Source organism: Aedes aegypti, chromosome 1 (assembly GCF_002204515.2).
Source record: "Aedes aegypti strain LVP_AGWG chromosome 1, AaegL5.0 Primary Assembly, whole genome shotgun sequence".
NCBI lineage: Eukaryota > Metazoa > Arthropoda > Insecta > Diptera > Culicidae > Aedes > Aedes aegypti.
In genome coordinates, this window is record NC_035107.1 from 46,386,985 (window position 1) to 46,403,891 (window position 16,907).

At 38.0% G+C, this 16,907-nt stretch overlaps 1 protein-coding gene and 1 long non-coding RNA gene across 2 annotated transcripts; both read left to right on the top strand.

Annotated features, from left to right (window-relative positions):
• Positions 1-793: 793 nt before the first annotated feature.
• Positions 794-1,194, top strand: LOC110676271. Its single transcript, XR_002500229.1, has 2 exons — positions 794-969; positions 1,030-1,194. It is a non-coding gene; the product is annotated as an uncharacterized LOC110676271 (long non-coding RNA).
• A 1,528-nt stretch (positions 1,195-2,722) lies between these two features.
• On the top strand, positions 2,723-16,704 carry LOC5569203 (mitotic checkpoint protein BUB3). Its single transcript, XM_001658324.2, has 2 exons — positions 2,723-3,108; positions 15,833-16,704. The coding sequence occupies exons 1-2, from the start codon at positions 2,914-2,916 to the stop codon at positions 16,619-16,621; spliced, it is 984 nt and encodes a 327-aa protein (XP_001658374.1). The 5' UTR covers positions 2,723-2,913; the 3' UTR covers positions 16,622-16,704.
• The last annotated feature ends 203 nt before the right edge of the window (positions 16,705-16,907 follow it).

Consider the following 16,907-nt stretch of genomic DNA (forward strand, 5'->3'; position numbering starts at 1 on the left):
GATATGTATTGTATTCATTCAAAATTGTTGTATTTTATCTATGAGACTCTTTTATTCATAAGGAGCGAGAGGAAATGTCGATTAATTTCTCTCCCCCGAAATCTGTTTAATGCGCTAGGGCTTTGTTTTGTGGATTAAGATCTGTTATTTCCTCTACGAGAAAGAATGGTGATCAAATTATTTCTATGGATGTTTCATTTGGTGAGGAAAGGAAATCAATCGCCGAAGAGAATTCTTTCTAATCGTAATAACTGGGCGAATAGTAATGTTAACACACACAATGGCTTCGTTTATAAGGAACTTTTATCCTACCTTATTACATCAGCAGCTTTAGCACAGGACACCAACGCGCCAGGCATCCAGCACACCATCATCCTAGTTGTGGGTTCGAATCCTGATTCCAACACAAAAAAATCATTAAGCTGGTAAAGAAACCCATTGAATGGTAGTCAATGGATTCATTGTTTTGTTTATTTTTAACGCAAGCTCTAAACATACATTGTTTTAAGCTAATTTACATCATGAACCCTAAATATACAAACATAAATGCTTTAGTAGGGTTTGTGCATTAAAACTGCTTTACCAAGTATTGCATTAATTTGGTTGTTGTGGGGCCCTTTCCCACTTTAATTATGCTTTATAAAGCTCTTAAAGGTTATGTCACTTTAAAACAAAATCTGATAGCATACTATAGAGCAAACATAAAGTATTCATATAAAGCTTCGTGGTTACTTGGGCATCTTCTATGGTGACAGAGGGCTCGATTGGCTTGTCAGATAGATCGGGCCCGGGACATCCTGTCTACTGCAAATCGCTGCAGTTGATATAGGACATGTCCATTGCCTGCAATTTTCACTTCGGAAATAGCATCATCGAAGGGAATGAGAAATCAGAAAAACCGCCATAGAAAGCGATCAAGAACTCAGCACTTGAAAGTAAAATATGGAACCGATAATATCGAGAATGAAGGTAAGTTTGTTCATCGTATTCATTTTGGAATTTCGTCATCATTTTGTCAAACTTTTCCAGATTGTTCTATGGGAGACCTCATCCATTTCGGTTGTCGAGAGCACGATGGAAGCAACTGCGGCAAATATGGGGAAACTGGATTTTTAACGCTACGAATAGGTAGCAAAGTCAGATATAACTGCACATGATTAATATTAAAATAAATTCACTAAATGCAAAAATCTACATTTTAGTATTTTTCTGGTCTTTGTTTACTATGATTTACGAAAATGGCTAATTTTATTCATATCACAATATTTTTGAACATTAAGCATCAAACGCATACTTTCCAAATAATCATTTACCAATATAAAATTCGTTTTTAGTAGTCAAGCTTAAAACGTTAAAATGCACCGCAATGAGTGAATAGACCGAATATGGTTTTAGAATAGTATTTAAGCCATCTAGTATAATATTTTCTTAGCGTGCATATAAACTTTAATAGGGTCCTAAAGCCCTGTCCCAATTTTAGTGCCAAACGCTTAAGTTTAGGCCAATGGGTTTATTCACAAATGTCATAAAGCCAAAAATGGCCATTTTCGACACCCACCCACCCCCTCATAACGCTTTTTATATGAATATTTTACAAATTTTGTATGAGCCGTAACACCACGAGGACACCCACCCACCCCCTTTAGCGTTATGAAATTTGTGAATGGGCCCAATAACACATGTTTACTCAACTTTCTAATGTTTTCCGTTGGTTTGAGTCCAAAAAACATTTTTTTTAGATTTTGTCACACCCCTTGGCTTAAACTTAAATTTTAGGTGTATTTTGTTTTCCGTGTCCCTTCCAATATGTCAGATAGGAACAACCCCAGTGTTAAAACTAAAACTCCTGTGGTGTTTTTGTCGACTAAGCGAACGTCAAACATGATCTTAAGTGTCAAGATTCATTTATGGACCCAATTTTTAAATTAAAGTTCAAACATGATATAGCCGTTATTTGAGCGGGAAGAATTGCTAAAGTAGTGCAGTAAAGGCCCAAACGCAATGATAGCGGAACGGCAACGGAAAGCGGGACCGGTTCGCCAGCATGAATTACACCATCTCGACTGAGCTGTCAACGAACTACAGTCACAGAGAACAGACATGGAGGCTCGAACAAAATTTCATCTGAACCATGTGTAAAGGTTCGAATCAACCATCAGCGCCGCCAACGCAGACTGCCCGACATACAAACTCGTTTCGACAACACGATGTCACTAGTGAACGTCAAAATGCATTAGCACACAAAACAACGCTAGCGACAAGTGGCAATTTTTGATATCGACACTAGCGCCAAAGTGTAAAAAGCGGCAAATTTGTAGCGTTCTCAATCTGACGACAGCGCCACGTAACAGGAGCATAACGACACACTTTGAAATGACCAGTACAATGGTTTACACACGCTGACGAGAAAAGATGAACGTCTGTTCTCTGTGCTACAGTGAATCAACACTGAGTCGACATACATGTCATAGTTCGTGCTGGCGAACCGGTTCCGCTTTCCGTTGCCGTTCCGCTATCATTGCGTTTGGGCCTTAAGACGCTCTTTCGTGTTATTGAATAACAACAAGATTTCATTTAAAATTTTAGGACCCAATTTTTAATATGGGTCCAAATTTAACCGCACATTTTTTTTTGCGTGTATATCCGAAGCACGCAGCCACTTCGTTCGAAGCGCGCGCACCACTTTGCTCCGCAGCGGCCGCCGTCGGCACTACGCTTGACAGTTCGTTTCGCATTTCAAAAAATCGCACCCGCAGACAAAAGCAAAGAAAAAAACTTCAACAGAAAAGCATCGGCGGCAGCGGCGTCCATCGTATAAATTTTTGTTATTCAACACAGTTTGACGGTGGAAAATCCGCAACAAACCAGACAGTGAACGCGCGCGAAAAGTGACCCCCTCAAACCCGGCCAACGATGGAACGAAAACCGGAAACGCAGATCCAGAACGCCCCGAGCGATATTATTTCGTCGGTGAAGTTTTCGCCGAACACGAACCAGTTCCTGCTGGTGTCCAGCTGGGATTCGAGTGTCCGGCTGTACGATGTGGTCAACAATACCCTGCGCCAGAAGTACTACCACGATGCCCCGGTGCTGGATTGCGCCTTTCATGTAAGTACCACAAGAATGTTCTTCCGGCGAGGGTTAGAAGCTTTTTGAATGACAGGGATAGTTGCGAGTCACTGTTTATGGACTGTTTTGAAGCATCTTAAACGTCTCTATTTTCAACGGAAGGTCACTAAAGCTTTTGTTTTAATCAAAATGGCATTTAAAGTAACGTGACTATTTTACAGGTTGTTCAGAAATTTCTTCTCAGCAGGGCTGGTAGCGAGTCATTTTTTTTTATTTCTGAAAACAATCCTTAACATTTTCCTGAAGATATCCTCGGGAAAAAATTGAGGACTTTCCTGGAAAATTTTTCAAATAAATTTTGAATGAAATCCTGAAGGAATCTCTGGATTAATTCCTGAAGATGTTCTTAGGGGGATGAAATTCTACATAAATCCTGAACGACAATTTTGCAGGAAATCCTAGAATTCTAGAAAATGTCCTCATCGAAAATCTTGAAGAAAGACCTAAAAAATACGATGCTAGAATAAATTGGATTGAGGTCCAAGTTAAATTGGAGTAAAACAGCTGTGTAATATTACTCTTTCTTATTTGTCGATTATTTTGGAGAATGTTGCTTTTAGAGTTTTGACATCTGCTCCAATATTGCTTGGACCTTAATTCCTAAAAAACTGGACTTTCTTGAAAAAAAAATCTGCTAGAGTCTTCGGAGGAATTCCAGATGGAACCTCTGAAGTATCTTCTGTGGTTATCATTTGAAGAAAATCCTGAAAGTATTTAAATCAAAACTCTTACATCTTAAATGAAGATAATTAAAAAACTCATGTCGTAATAGCATGAGTATTATAAAAAATATTTCAGAGAAATGTCTGGTAAGCTTCTCCGAGGAATGAACATCTTATCTTATAGCTGCTGCTTTTTCTCGTACCTATTTGATCTCTTTTGGTTTCTGTCTGGTCTCTTTTGGTGCCTTTTTTCAGGCAAGAGGTCTTTACAATTCCTATTTTGGAAGACACTTCAAGTCTCTGAAAAGTCTCTAATAGAAGATCGCTAAAGTCTCTTGTCTTAATCAAAACGGTCTCCAAATATTTTCCTTCTCTTTCTGAAATCCGATTCCAAAAACCTAACCAGAATTTTTCAGATGGCATACCTCTAGAGATTTTTTTTTAATTCATCAATTCCAGTTCCCACCGATTTTCCAGCAGTTACTCTAGCAAATCTTCTTAAGATTTCTACAGGAGTTCTTCCAAGAAAATCTCCAAGAGCTTGTTCTAGAGATTTAGAAAAAAAATCGTTAAACATTTTTCATAGAACGCCAGAACCCGATTTTTTCAGTTATTTCTCCAGCCATTTTCATATGAATTTCTTCGTAAATTCATCTACTGTTTATCTCAGGAGCGGCTCCAAAATTTTTCGAGGACTTATTCCTGGAAATCTATTAGGAACCCAATAAAATTTGACTAGTGATGCATCATTGAGTTCGTTTAGAAATTTATCTCGAAGTTTCTCCAACACTTCCTTCATGAATCTTCCTTGCAGTTCTTCCAAACTATTCTCGAGTATTTTTTAAATTCCATAAGTTAAATCTCCATGGATTTTTCGAAATGATATTTTAGGTATCATACCAGCAAAAACTACATTAATTCTTTTGATTTCAACATAAGATTCTTGAGGAATTCTATTCTGTTTTTAATAATATGCCTCTAGAAAGATCTGTAAGATTTCATCCAGGGATTCAATTGATTACTCTTCCAATAACTATCTTAGAAATTCATCTAGAAAGACCTCTAAGACTTCTTAGGAAGTAAGGCAGTTTTTCAGAGATCCTCGCAAGAATTCATCAGGAATTTCTACAGTTTTAACAGAAATTTGATTCAGCGTTACTTCGGATGTTTTTTGGGACTTATCAAATAATGTCCATTTCACGATTCCCTAGAAAAAAATCCTGGATGAATTATTCGAGAACTTCTGAGATGAACCAAGAAATGAAGAAATGATCATAGCATAGAAGGAACACAGGTAAACAGACGTAACACTTAGAATAAATATCTGTAAAATACATCGCCCAATTCACACCATGATCATCTGCTGTGCATGTTTCACGAAACACCGTTTTGTGAAATGACGCAAGTGTGAAAAATCATACAAAAAAAACGAGACGCATGCCTCTGGTTGTAAGGTTTGTAACATAGCAATTCAAAATGAATAGATACTAAATAGATGCTCGATGTAAATTTATTCAATGTTACGTCTGTTTGTCTGTGGGAGGAATCTCGGGAGTCATTTCTAAAGGTATCCTTAGGGAAATTCTTGGTTGAAGTTTTGGAAAAACTGATTGACAATTCTGGAGGAAATCATAAGAACGATTTCTCTGAAGAAATTATTGAGTTCTTGAAGGTACTAAACCGAATTCTTGCACAAAACCCTACTAAATTTGATTGAAGGTTCACTGGGTGTATTCCAAGATTTTCATGAGCAATTGATGAAATAATCTTTGGAATAATTCTTGAAGCCTATCATGGTGAAATATCTGGAGTTATCCTTAAAAAAAAGGTTGTTGAATTCTTGAACGTATATAGTGGTTATCACGCCCAATGGTACGGGTGTCCTAGTGTAGATGTAGTTGTGAACCTTAGAGGAAACCAATATGCACTCTGCCTCGAAAAACACCCATAATCGGAGTGTAAACTTTTCAAATTGGGTAATATTTCCATATGCATTTTGATGAGTCTGGAAAGCGTGTGCAAGTTTCTTTGAGGAAAACAAAAACAAACTGTGTATGACGAGCGTATGCTAGTCTACGTGTGTTCAAATGTCACTTAGCTCTATTGAACCAATACCGTTGAAGAATTCATAAAAAAAAATCTTTAGGCAACTGATTTGGTTTCTGATAAAACTGATGGAAAAAATCTTGAAAATATGCTTACAGCAATACGATCAGTAACCGGATTTTTTGAAAATATTTTATGAAAACTTTAAACTCCTGCTTCCATGGCTGGTAGCGGCTGAGCATCTTAAATGAGGGGATTTAGATACCTAATGCTTGAAGAAAAGACACCGAATTGGAACCAAAAAGAGACCAAACAGGAACCTGAAGATAAGATTGTTTCATAAAATCTGGTAACATTACAAAAACTATTACTGAATGCATTTTTCTATGTTTTTTTTCAGCAATTTTATTAGAAACTAATTTGAGTATTTGCCCAAATTTCCTTCAGGTATCAGTCCGAAGGTTCCTGGAGGAATTCGTTAAACAATTGTTCATGAACTTCGTCAAGAATACATTTAAGAGTTCAACGTGGCATTTAATTAAGTTTAATTTCAGCCATAATCGCCGTTATTCTCCTGTTCACAGCATTCCAGGTGCTTTCATGCTGGCACATGCTGCACGATGTTGTCCAGATTTAGGACGCTTGCAGTTTCTGGCATCATCTCGCTTCGCATATCCCTGAATCGAGGGCAGTCGAATATAACGTGCTCCGGTGTCGCCTCGATATTTGGACAGGCCGGAAATTTTATAAGCTTTAATCACTGAAATTTTTGGAATGCACTTTTTTCTCGTTTTTGAGTTATGGCCAATTTTGTGAAAAATGTCCAGATGTGCCATATAAGACTTTTCTTTGAAAGATCATAACTCAAGAACGAAACATTGTAGAAACAAAGTTTTTATATGAAAATTTAAGCAAATTTTCTCAGAAATCCAAAAAAAAATATGAACTGGAAAAAGTTTTCCACAAAATTTTCCACCGTTAGGGAAATTAATAAAGAAAAGCTGGAAAATCTATGCCCGAACTCGCGGAAAATTTGTATTAAAATATTTTTGAGAAGGAAACTTTATAAACTTCAATTCTAGTAACTTTTAGGATGTACTTTTTTTTTGTTCCTGAGTTATGGTCAATTTTGTGAAAAATGACCATATTAGCCTTTTCTTTGAAAACCCATATTTCAATCGAAGCATCAGAAAAACAAGGTTTTTTTTATCAAAGCAATTGCAAATTTTCTAAAAGATCTGAAAGAAACGATATGGGATTTGTTTTAACGAAGTATAAGTCGGATAGGATTATATTTTTCATGAAACATTACACCGTTAAGCAAAGCTGAAAAAACTGTTTCTTTTCCATTCCAAGGGATTCTTTCTTTTCTATGGAACAAATAAGATTCTTTTTATATTTTTCTTTAATTCTATTTATTCAATTATTCAGTACATAACTTACATTTTATCTTAAAACTATCTATTTTTTCAACCGGGAAGATTGTCTTTGGTTGCTACCACCAGAAGATTTTCGTTTCTTTGTAGTATTAAGAACAAAGCATGCTGTATTTTCTTGGTTTTCATGTGCATCTGAGAATTCACTCGCAAAAATGCTTCGTTAGTCTTTTGGAATAAATGAATGATATTTTTTTGTTCCAGGAATTGGAACAAGGTTAGAAAATCTCTCCTGAAGTAATTTTTCAGCCTCTGAATAGTCATTTTCAGTTGCATAGATGAATTCCCAATCTTTTTTAAATTGGTCTTTCACCTTTTGCGACACAGCCCAATCAAAAAATTGTTTGGCGTTGTTAATTTCCGCTGACTTTCTAATACTAGCATCTCTAGCCATTCGCTTAATATTGCCACCGATACCATCACATGGACCTTTTCCATGTGAGGTTGGGAAAAAGTGCCATTCTGCTCTAATTTTAAAATCATTTTCATGGTTTCATACATTTTTGAAATTTAATTTATTTTTGTACTGCTCTTCGCAACCATCAGAAAGATAAATGATTTTTTCAAGCTCAGGAAATTTATTTTTCAATCTTGAAATTAGTTTTGTTTGAAAAGCATAAACTGATGTCGTGTTATGCTTTTTTATGTCAGCAATTACAACAAAATTTAAGACTTTGATCGAAGATTTGTCTTTGTAATAAATTACAAATGGATGTATTGTTACTTGAGGTCGTACAAAGTAATGGCTTTGAATGGAATCTTGTATCACGCACGAATAATTTTCCGCGAAATCCATCTGGCACATTATTTCTTTGTTTTCAACTAGTGATTCCTTTTTAGCTCTTATAAATTTATTTTGTTTATCTACTTTGAATTGATGCACAAGAAACTTCTCTGTGAGATTTTCCAAGTTTTCTATAAAATCATTTACATTTTCCTCTTTGTTGATAATTTCACAACGAGGAGAAATAATCCAAAAACAATACTTAACTTCTTCAACGTTGTTTTCATCTAAGCGATTGGCAACAAAATCTAATTTCTTTAATTTACAATCCTCACAGGACCTCAAGTAACAATCATCTGTACTATCTGGACATATCATTTGACTAATCAAAAAGGTGTTAAGTTTTTTTTTTCTGTATTATGAACTTCAAAGCAATTAGTTTTTTTCAATGCATCAACCATGAATTTCATATTCTCATGTATCATGCAAACACAAACATTCATGGCCGATGAATCCTTTGTATAAACACATTGTTTTGGTTTTAGTTTCCAGAACGATGTGAATGAGACAGATTCCTGTTCACTCTTACAGGTTTCCAAATATTGTTTATATAAAGTATCCAAAGGGTCAAGCAAAAGGCGTTTTTGAACATTTTGGCGCACTCCATTGGGTAACTTAATAGATATGGTATCTTTCAAGCCAGGAAATGGCCGACTGATATCATCCCTTAGGTAAAAATTTGAAACTATGTCTTGGACATCTGATCCATGCGAGGGTCGCCCTACTTTTGAAAGTGGTTGAATCCCTAAATTGTATTTTTTGATTCAGTTATAATGTGTTGAGACACGTCAAAATGAGCTTTAACTTTGGCATATGACCAATTCCTAGGAAGTAATTTTAGAAGTTCAATTTGCTTGTCAGGTTCGGCTTTTGTAACAGCTGAGTTCAAATTTAATAAAACGGAATTAAAATCCTCTGTAACATCGACAATATTAGGCGGAAATCAAGTCTTTATTTTACTCAAAATTTGATTGAACATTTCGTCCATAGAAGCATTGCGATAGTTACTACTAGAAGCATCCAAACGTGAAAATTTTACTTGAAAAGAAATTTCCAAGAATTTAGCAAGCTTTTGTATTTTTTGTACATTATTTATAGAACCAACTGACTCACCCGAGGAAGGAGTTTCCTTTGGCGACGCCAACGAAGATAGTGGTGAAACTTGTTCCTCAAACGCCATTGCTTCTGGAAGATCCGTTACGAGAGCCTTCTGGTCACCGGTAATGGAGCACTTTACGCAAATTTTCATCTTTTCCGTAATCCACCGAACTCCATTCGAATGAAGCTTACTGATGAGGCCTTGGCTGATCGATCGTAGATTTGTCCTTACTGATTTGTGGCCGTCCAGTCCGAAGGGGTTACAGCATAAAGAATTGTATTCGTAATATTGAACTTTGTCCATTTCAACAGCTTCGGGAAAACTTTTTTCACTTTCCAAAAATTAATAACGTGGAATATACAGCTGATAGACAACACTTGCACTTTCTCACTGCTCTTTGTTAGTTTTAGGTAAACTTATGATTCTCAAGCCATTTCAACGCTTTAAACTTGAATTGGTAAATACCTATTTGTCATATTGTCTACCCATTTATTTAACTGTCAATTTTGTAGTTACCTAACAGGAAAAAATTGCCTACATTCTGATTGAAGAAAACTTTGTTTCTATGTAGTTTCGTTCTTAAGAAATTTTGTTTATGAACTTATAAATTTGTAAATATATGGTTCAAACAGCTCATCCTAGCAATATTTGATCATGTTTTAGGAACGAAAAATGAGCGTATTGAAAAATATTGTGGGATTGGATCTTATTGATCGCTCTTTTCAAATATACTTTGTTTGAAAGCTGGAATAGCTAATCGGGTTTTCATAATTTGTTTTCATAAACAGTGAAAAATGTCCTGGGAAACTGATTCCATTTCAAAAATTTCATATTTTTGAGATAATTTGAATCCGGTTCGACAAGTCATGATGAGTCTTGAGTCATGATTTTTAAACGAAAAGGCATGTATGGCAAATCTGCATTTTTTATAAAATTGACCATAGATCAGGAACTAAAGAAAAGTACATCCTAAAAGTTACCAGAATTGAAGTTTATAAAGTTTCTTTCTTAAAAATATTTTATTAAAAAATTTCCGCGAGTTTGGGCATAGATTTTCCAGCTTTTCTTTATGAATTTCCTCAACGGTGAAAAGTTTTGTGGAAAATTTTTCCCAGTTCATATTTTTTTTTTTTTGATTTCTGAGAAAATTTGCTTAAATTTTCATATAAAAACTTTGTTTCTACAATGTTTCGTTCTTGAGTTATGATTTTTCAAAGAAAAGTCTTATATGGCACATCTGGACATTTTTCACAAAATTGGCCATAACTCAAAAACGAAAAAAAGTGCATTCCAAAAATTTCAGTGATTAAAGCCTATAGAATTATCTTCTCGAAAATATTTTTTTGAAAATTTTCCACGAGTTCGGGCATAGTTTTTCCGGCTTTTCTTTACGAATTTTCCCAACGGTGGAAAATTTTGTGAAAAACTTTTTCCAGTTCATATTTTTTTTTGATTTTTGAGAAAATTTGCTTAAATTTTCATATAAAACTTTGTTTCTACGATGCTTTGTTCTTGAGTTATGATTTTTCAAAGTAAGTAGTGTCAAGGGAAAACAAAAAATTTCCACCTGAGTTTTCCGGAAAAATAGGCGACCCTGAATTTTTCTCAATTTTTTTTTATTCATATATCCATGAGCCCTGCTTGTGGAAAAAGTTTCATGAAAATCTGAGACCCTGTAGCGAGCCAATTAGAGCTCAGGAAAAAAATAATAATTTGACCAATCAGAGTTCAATTCCCTCTAAAAACCAACAGCCAATCAAATTTGTTTGGATGAGAGAGATAGCAAATTAGGAGCCCCCGCGCAACTATATAAGTTGGGGCAAACACGCGCCCATCATCAGTTTTAATTTATCAGTTGGACCGAAAAGTAAAAAGCAGAGTGAGCTCTCCTCTCCTATCCCAACCACAGCCTGCAAACCTAGGAGCAAAGCCCCATCGAGGAAGCCAGATAGTCGTACCTACGACGGCGTGAAGCACGAGGTAGCCACGATCCAGTCCGTGCTAGCACCTAACAAGCTGTTTAGCTTCTGTCCCGACCTTTGTTCAAAGGTGCGCGGGTTTCCGAAACATCAAAAAAGGGCTTTGGCTGCTCCAGAGGTTTTGCACGGTAAAATAAACCGCAATTTTCATTGCGATTCCCCAATCTGCGTTTCTAAATGCAACGAAACAAATATTTAAAGAGTTGTTTTCCCTTCCCTAGTGAAACTCCTTTGCAACTGTGTCCAACAAGTTTCAATTGTACCTAAATTGTGTGTGATTAGCGGTAAAACCGATGTAAGCAGTGATCATGTAGTTATTTGCCAATCATGTAAGTGATCAAGTGCTCATCCTCTCAACAGCGCCATCCACGGTGGTCGGTTTTTTGGAGGCGCACCCTAGCCGCCTTCAGTTGAGGTTCTCAGCCGTGATCCACCAGCATGATCCAGACCTCTTCGGGGGATCTCTGTGGCTGAAGCCGAAGACAATGTGTGCACACAAACCAGAAAACTGATGAACATTTGTTTTGCGCGTGAGTTAGTATGTAAGCAGAAAACTAGGGTAAGTCAAAAATAAAAAAAATCTCTAGAACGGCCGTTATGAAGAAGTGTAGAAGTAAAATTTTCAAATTGATTTGATTGGTTTTATTAGTAAATTGTGTTGAAATGATTAGTAGTGTTTTTTTTCTAATATTGAATTTTGATTGATTTTCCTATTAAAATTCTGTGCGTTCCCACGACTTGCCGCAGAGCTTAAACCGGGCAACCTTTTGAAAAAGTGGAGTTTTGCATCAGGTCACGGCCTGATTGGCGCTTAAGCAAAACTTTAAGCAACGGAATCAATCAGCATTCGCGTCGAAATTAGTTTATTTAAAATTTGAGTTTTTGTGTGATCCACCAAGCGAAAACGTTACAACCCTTCGGCCCAAACCCGTACGGTAATAAAAAAAATCCCCATCTGCTAGTGCTGGCTGCTACCGGTATCACTGGCGATCTTTGCATCTTTCCGCTCCTTGCGAATACTATCGCGTCTTTGTTTCGTCCACTAGATTCGATTATTTCTCGCGAAACATTACTAAAGGACCTATGTACAAATGAGAGGCTCTCTTTGTTTACTTTCTCTTTAATCAATAACTGAGTCACATTAACCTCTTCTGTTGCGTTTTTTGTATGAAACGCCAGTCATGGAAACTGCCTTTCGATCTGTAGTGAAAAACTTCCCAAAAGCTTTAGTATTCCACTGTTATAATCGAAAGAGAGCGAGAGAGGAGAGAATCTCCCATTTGTACATAGGTCCTTTAGTAATGTTTCGCGAGATTTGCTCCATTCGATTGGGTCCCCCCTTAGGGCCGCTTTCTCTACTCGTTGTATATAGTCGCCTCTCGTGATCCCATGGTTGTCTATGAAAGCAGGGAGGCCATGCTAGGGTTTACACAATCCTTCGTGGGGGTTGTGTGCAGAGCCGGATCGGTGTAAGTCAGGAATGTTACATTTGAGCCTACTACTCACCGAGGTTGGTGACGAGTTTCGAACGTACACGAAGGCCTGCCAAGGTTTTATCAGAACGGAGGCAGTTTCCTCATAGTCCTATTTGCCGTTTCAAGTTGATGTCACCCTTCCTTACTCAGGGAACAGTAGAGTACGCCGCCAGCCCACGACTGTTAGTCGACGTATCCAATCCGTAATCCGTGTACTGCCCGTTGTTCTACACTGTGACCAGTATACCATAATCAGGATTTTACTGGCATCCATCCTGATGTGCCGGTTGGCACTCCGGAGGGCTAAGGTACTTTGAAAGCGGTACCAGGTCGCTTGTTCAGGGTTACTTGCAGATATGTGGTTTTTTGTAGAGATTCACCAGAGCCCACTGATGAACCCCCACCACATCCTAGGTAGACCATGCTTAAGCCCCTGGTCAGATGGAAGGAAGTGCTAAAGGTGGTATTCCATACGGCTGTATGTACGAGTTTCGATTGGAAAGGGTAAGGATCCCAAGCTCCCACCTGGCACCCCCTCACTCTAGCTGATGTCAGAAGGACATCATTTGGGGGAGGGTGATTCTACGAAAATATGACAGTGCATGTATTAGGTACTGGAAAAAACGTGACAGAGGGGGAGGGGGAAGGGGATCTAAAAATCCCGAAAAACGATGGACATCATATTTGAATCTCCCCATCAATGCTTCCCCTGATTTCTTAAGATTTCCTCAAAAATTTTCGTTTATAATTTTCTTTTAATTTCAGCCAGAAATTTCTTTACGAAATACTTTGCGAAATTACACCATTGATTCCTGTCAAGATTTCTTCAGAATGTCCTCCAAAAAATCATGGTGGCCACCGAACCGGGAAAAACCTGGAAAGCGGGAGAAAAACGGGAATTTGAATCCATCGGGAAAAAAACGGGAAAACCGGGTATTTGAGATGGCCACCGGGAAAATTACTTTAGGCGAATATTTTTGAGCTCTAAATCTACAAACCAAAAGATTTAGAAAGTCGTTATGTTTGAACATAATATAATTAAGCATTTGTGAATTTGAGCATGTAAGTTTCATTGATGCTTTAGAATGTTTAATGATTTACTTCTTAGTATGTTACAATATGCTTCTTAGAAATGTTTTTTTTTTTACTTTTCTATAATTGAACTAGAAGTTTTGTGTGAAAATTTCAAGTTACATCAATTATAGAAAAGGTAAAAAGAATCATTTCAGAAAATTTTGGCACTTGAACTTATAGGGTCAGTGTTCCCTTAGTGGACAGTCCCCTATAGTCGCACTAGTGGCGGAGAAAGTCCGAACAGTGCATCGAGAACGCCCGAGAAGTCGTCAGTTTTTTCCCTCTCGGGTGACGCGTTCTTTTCTGCCGGGCAGTGCGTCGAGAAAGTCCGAGAAGTCGTCAGTTTTTTTCCCTCTCGGGTGACGCGTTCTTTTCTGCCGGGCAGTGCGTCGAGAAAGTCCGAACAGTGCATCGAGAACGCCCGAGAAGTCGTCAGTTTTTTCCTTCTCGGGTGACGCGTTCTTTTCTGCCGGGCAGTGCGTCGAGAAAGTCCGAGAAGTCGTCAGTTTTTTTTCCTCTCGGGTGACGCGTTTTTTTTCTGAGTGCTTTTATATGGCCGAGCACACGAGTGAAGCTGAAAGTGGATTGTGGCTGCTCAATCAGGGATGAAGGATCAATCGGTGAGCTCGTTTCATGCTTTTTTTTCAAGTCTATAAAATATGTATGACCGCACATTTAATCGTTACATAAATATGATTTTTCAACAAACTATGAATGGTTCGTCACTGTGGGTGTCGGCATAAACTCTTATTCATAACTTTATTGTTTTAAATATTTTGTATTCAATCACTTACCTTTATTTTTATACATAAAAAAATGCTTTGAATGGTTTGGTCTGTGCTAGAAGTGTAGACTTGCAAAACGTTCATTTTATTCAAAAAACTTTGATGGTTCGCCACTGTAAGTGTCGGCATAGGAATATTATGTGATGGTCTAGCCAATCGATATTTTTTTTTCAATTTGAGTAAAATATCCTGTAGGAATGTTGCTTTTAGCTATTTGTTCAACAAACTTTGAATGGTTCGTCACTTCAAGTAACGGCATTATTTTCTCATACTTAAAAATTTTTCATGTCAATCGAAAATTTTATATTTCTAAGTATGTTTATATCTCACAAATAATCGTTTATCATGGTCTAATCGCTTATCAAAGTGAATCCTGTGACCCAACGATCCTCCCCATTAACAAACATCCCTCCCAGTAACCTTTGCGGAGATGCAGAGGCAAACACGGTCTCCAAATAGCAAAAGTTACACACTAACATTCCTTCCCCCAATCCCACCTGACTGCAAGGACGTGGCCGGCGCCGTTATTGACCCTGTATAAATAGAGGCACTGAATTATGCACACTGAAGAAGATTATGGCCAATCCCAGCCGAACTTCTAGTTGATTCTTTGTGCATTTTCACTGACTTCGGTCAATCACGGAATAGCAACCATTGATATGTGTAGTCAGTCTAAGCTAAGCTAAGCTAAGCTAAGTCCCCTATAGTCGCACTAGTGGCTTTTTACGGCCGTTTTGCTATAAATCTTTTCAAAATATTTTTTGACATGAAGGTCAGGAGCTTTTTATCTAAGTACCATTGATACACATTTTGATTTTGTTCAAAAAATGATCGAAATAATTAGTTTTGCTTAAAATTTGAGCTCCCTTGCGCCTATAGTAAACCTATTGTTCCTATAGTAGCACTACTGAGAGAAACTGTTTTTTATTATACGAAATAATCAATGAATTAAGAACTTTTTTACATCAAAAGAAAGCTTTTGATCTACACTTTGAAGGAAAAATATAAAAGCATTGTAAAAATATGGTTTTGATTAGTATTTTGCCAACGCCGTGATGCTAATGCTACTATAGGAACAGAAATAAAAATAGTGCTACTATAGGTACATGTATTCCTATAGTGGCACAAGCGATAAAAAATACAAACATATGAGTTTTAGTAGTTTTCATATTTTTCCCTCAAAACCAAGATAAATAGCTTCCAGATGTTATAAAAATAATTACGCTAGCGTTATTTTTCGATTTTATACGAATATGTGTTCTCAGCTATGCGGCTATTGGTACATCGACCCTAGTATTGAAGTTCCTACTTTCAAGACACTTAGTTGCTATCAGCCCTGGAATAATGATTATCCTCCTTTCAGGATTCCGTCCGCACGGTCAGCGCCGGATTGGACAACCTGGTCAAGCTGTATGATCTAAACACACACGCTGAGAGCATCCTCGGCAGCCATGACGCCGGAGTCAAGTGTGTCGAATACTCGTCCAAAGCGAACGGCATCCTGACCGGAAGCTGGGACAAAACGGTCCGCCTGTGGGACATCCGCGATAAGGATTGCGTCGGGAAGTACGAGCAGAGCAATGGAAAGGTATACTCTATGAGCTGCATCGACGAGAAGCTGGTGGTCGCCACGTCGGAACGCAAGGTCCTCGTGTGGGACCTGCGAAACATGGGCCAGTACCTGACGCGGAGGGAATCGTCCCTGAAGTTTCAAACCCGGGCCATCCGGTGCTTCCCGAACAAGGAAGGCTACGTGATGAGTTCGATCGAGGGCCGCGTCGCCGTCGAGTACTTCGACATGGATCCGGAAGTGCAGAAGAAGAAGTTCGCCTTCAAGTGCCACCGCTCCAAGGAGAACAACATGGAACTGATCTACCCGGTCAATGCCGTCAGCTTCCACAACGTGTTCAACACGTTCGCCACCGGTGGTTCCGATGGCTACGTGAACATCTGGGACGGATTCAACAAGAAGCGCCTGTGTCAGTTCCACTTGTATGATAGTTCGATCTCGTCACTGGCTTTCAGCTACGACGGAAGCACCCTGGCCATTGCGTGTTCGTACCTGGACGAAGCGGAAGTGCCACCGGAGCCGGTGCCGCAGCCGACGCTCTACGTTCGCTACGTGAGCGAGGCCGAAACGAAGCCGAAATAACCAGGCGGACTAGGTTTAAGGTAGGTTTATGTTTTCTCTGTCTCTATTTGTGAATAAATTAACGTTCTGTGTAAGAAACTGGAGAAGATGGCGCGCTCTTTTGTTATAGGGGAATCAGTTGTGAAAGCCAAAAGGAGAGGGAGTCCTTGGGTTAACTGTTTAAATTACAGATTTCACGGATACGTTCCCAAACATAGATAACACAAAAACTCGATCTAGTTTCAAAATGTATCTAAGTTTTGTGCAGTAGTAGACATATTTTAGTGTTTTTTTAAGAAGAAGGAGG

Coding starts and splice junctions, on each gene's coding strand:
- LOC5569203 (XM_001658324.2), top strand. CDS start 2,914: ATGGAACGAAAACCGGAAACGCAGATCCAGAACGCCCCGAGCGATATT. Junction 3,109..15,832: donor TGCTGGATTGCGCCTTTCAT/GTAAGTACCACA, acceptor TCCTCCTTTCAG/GATTCCGTCCGCACGGTCAG.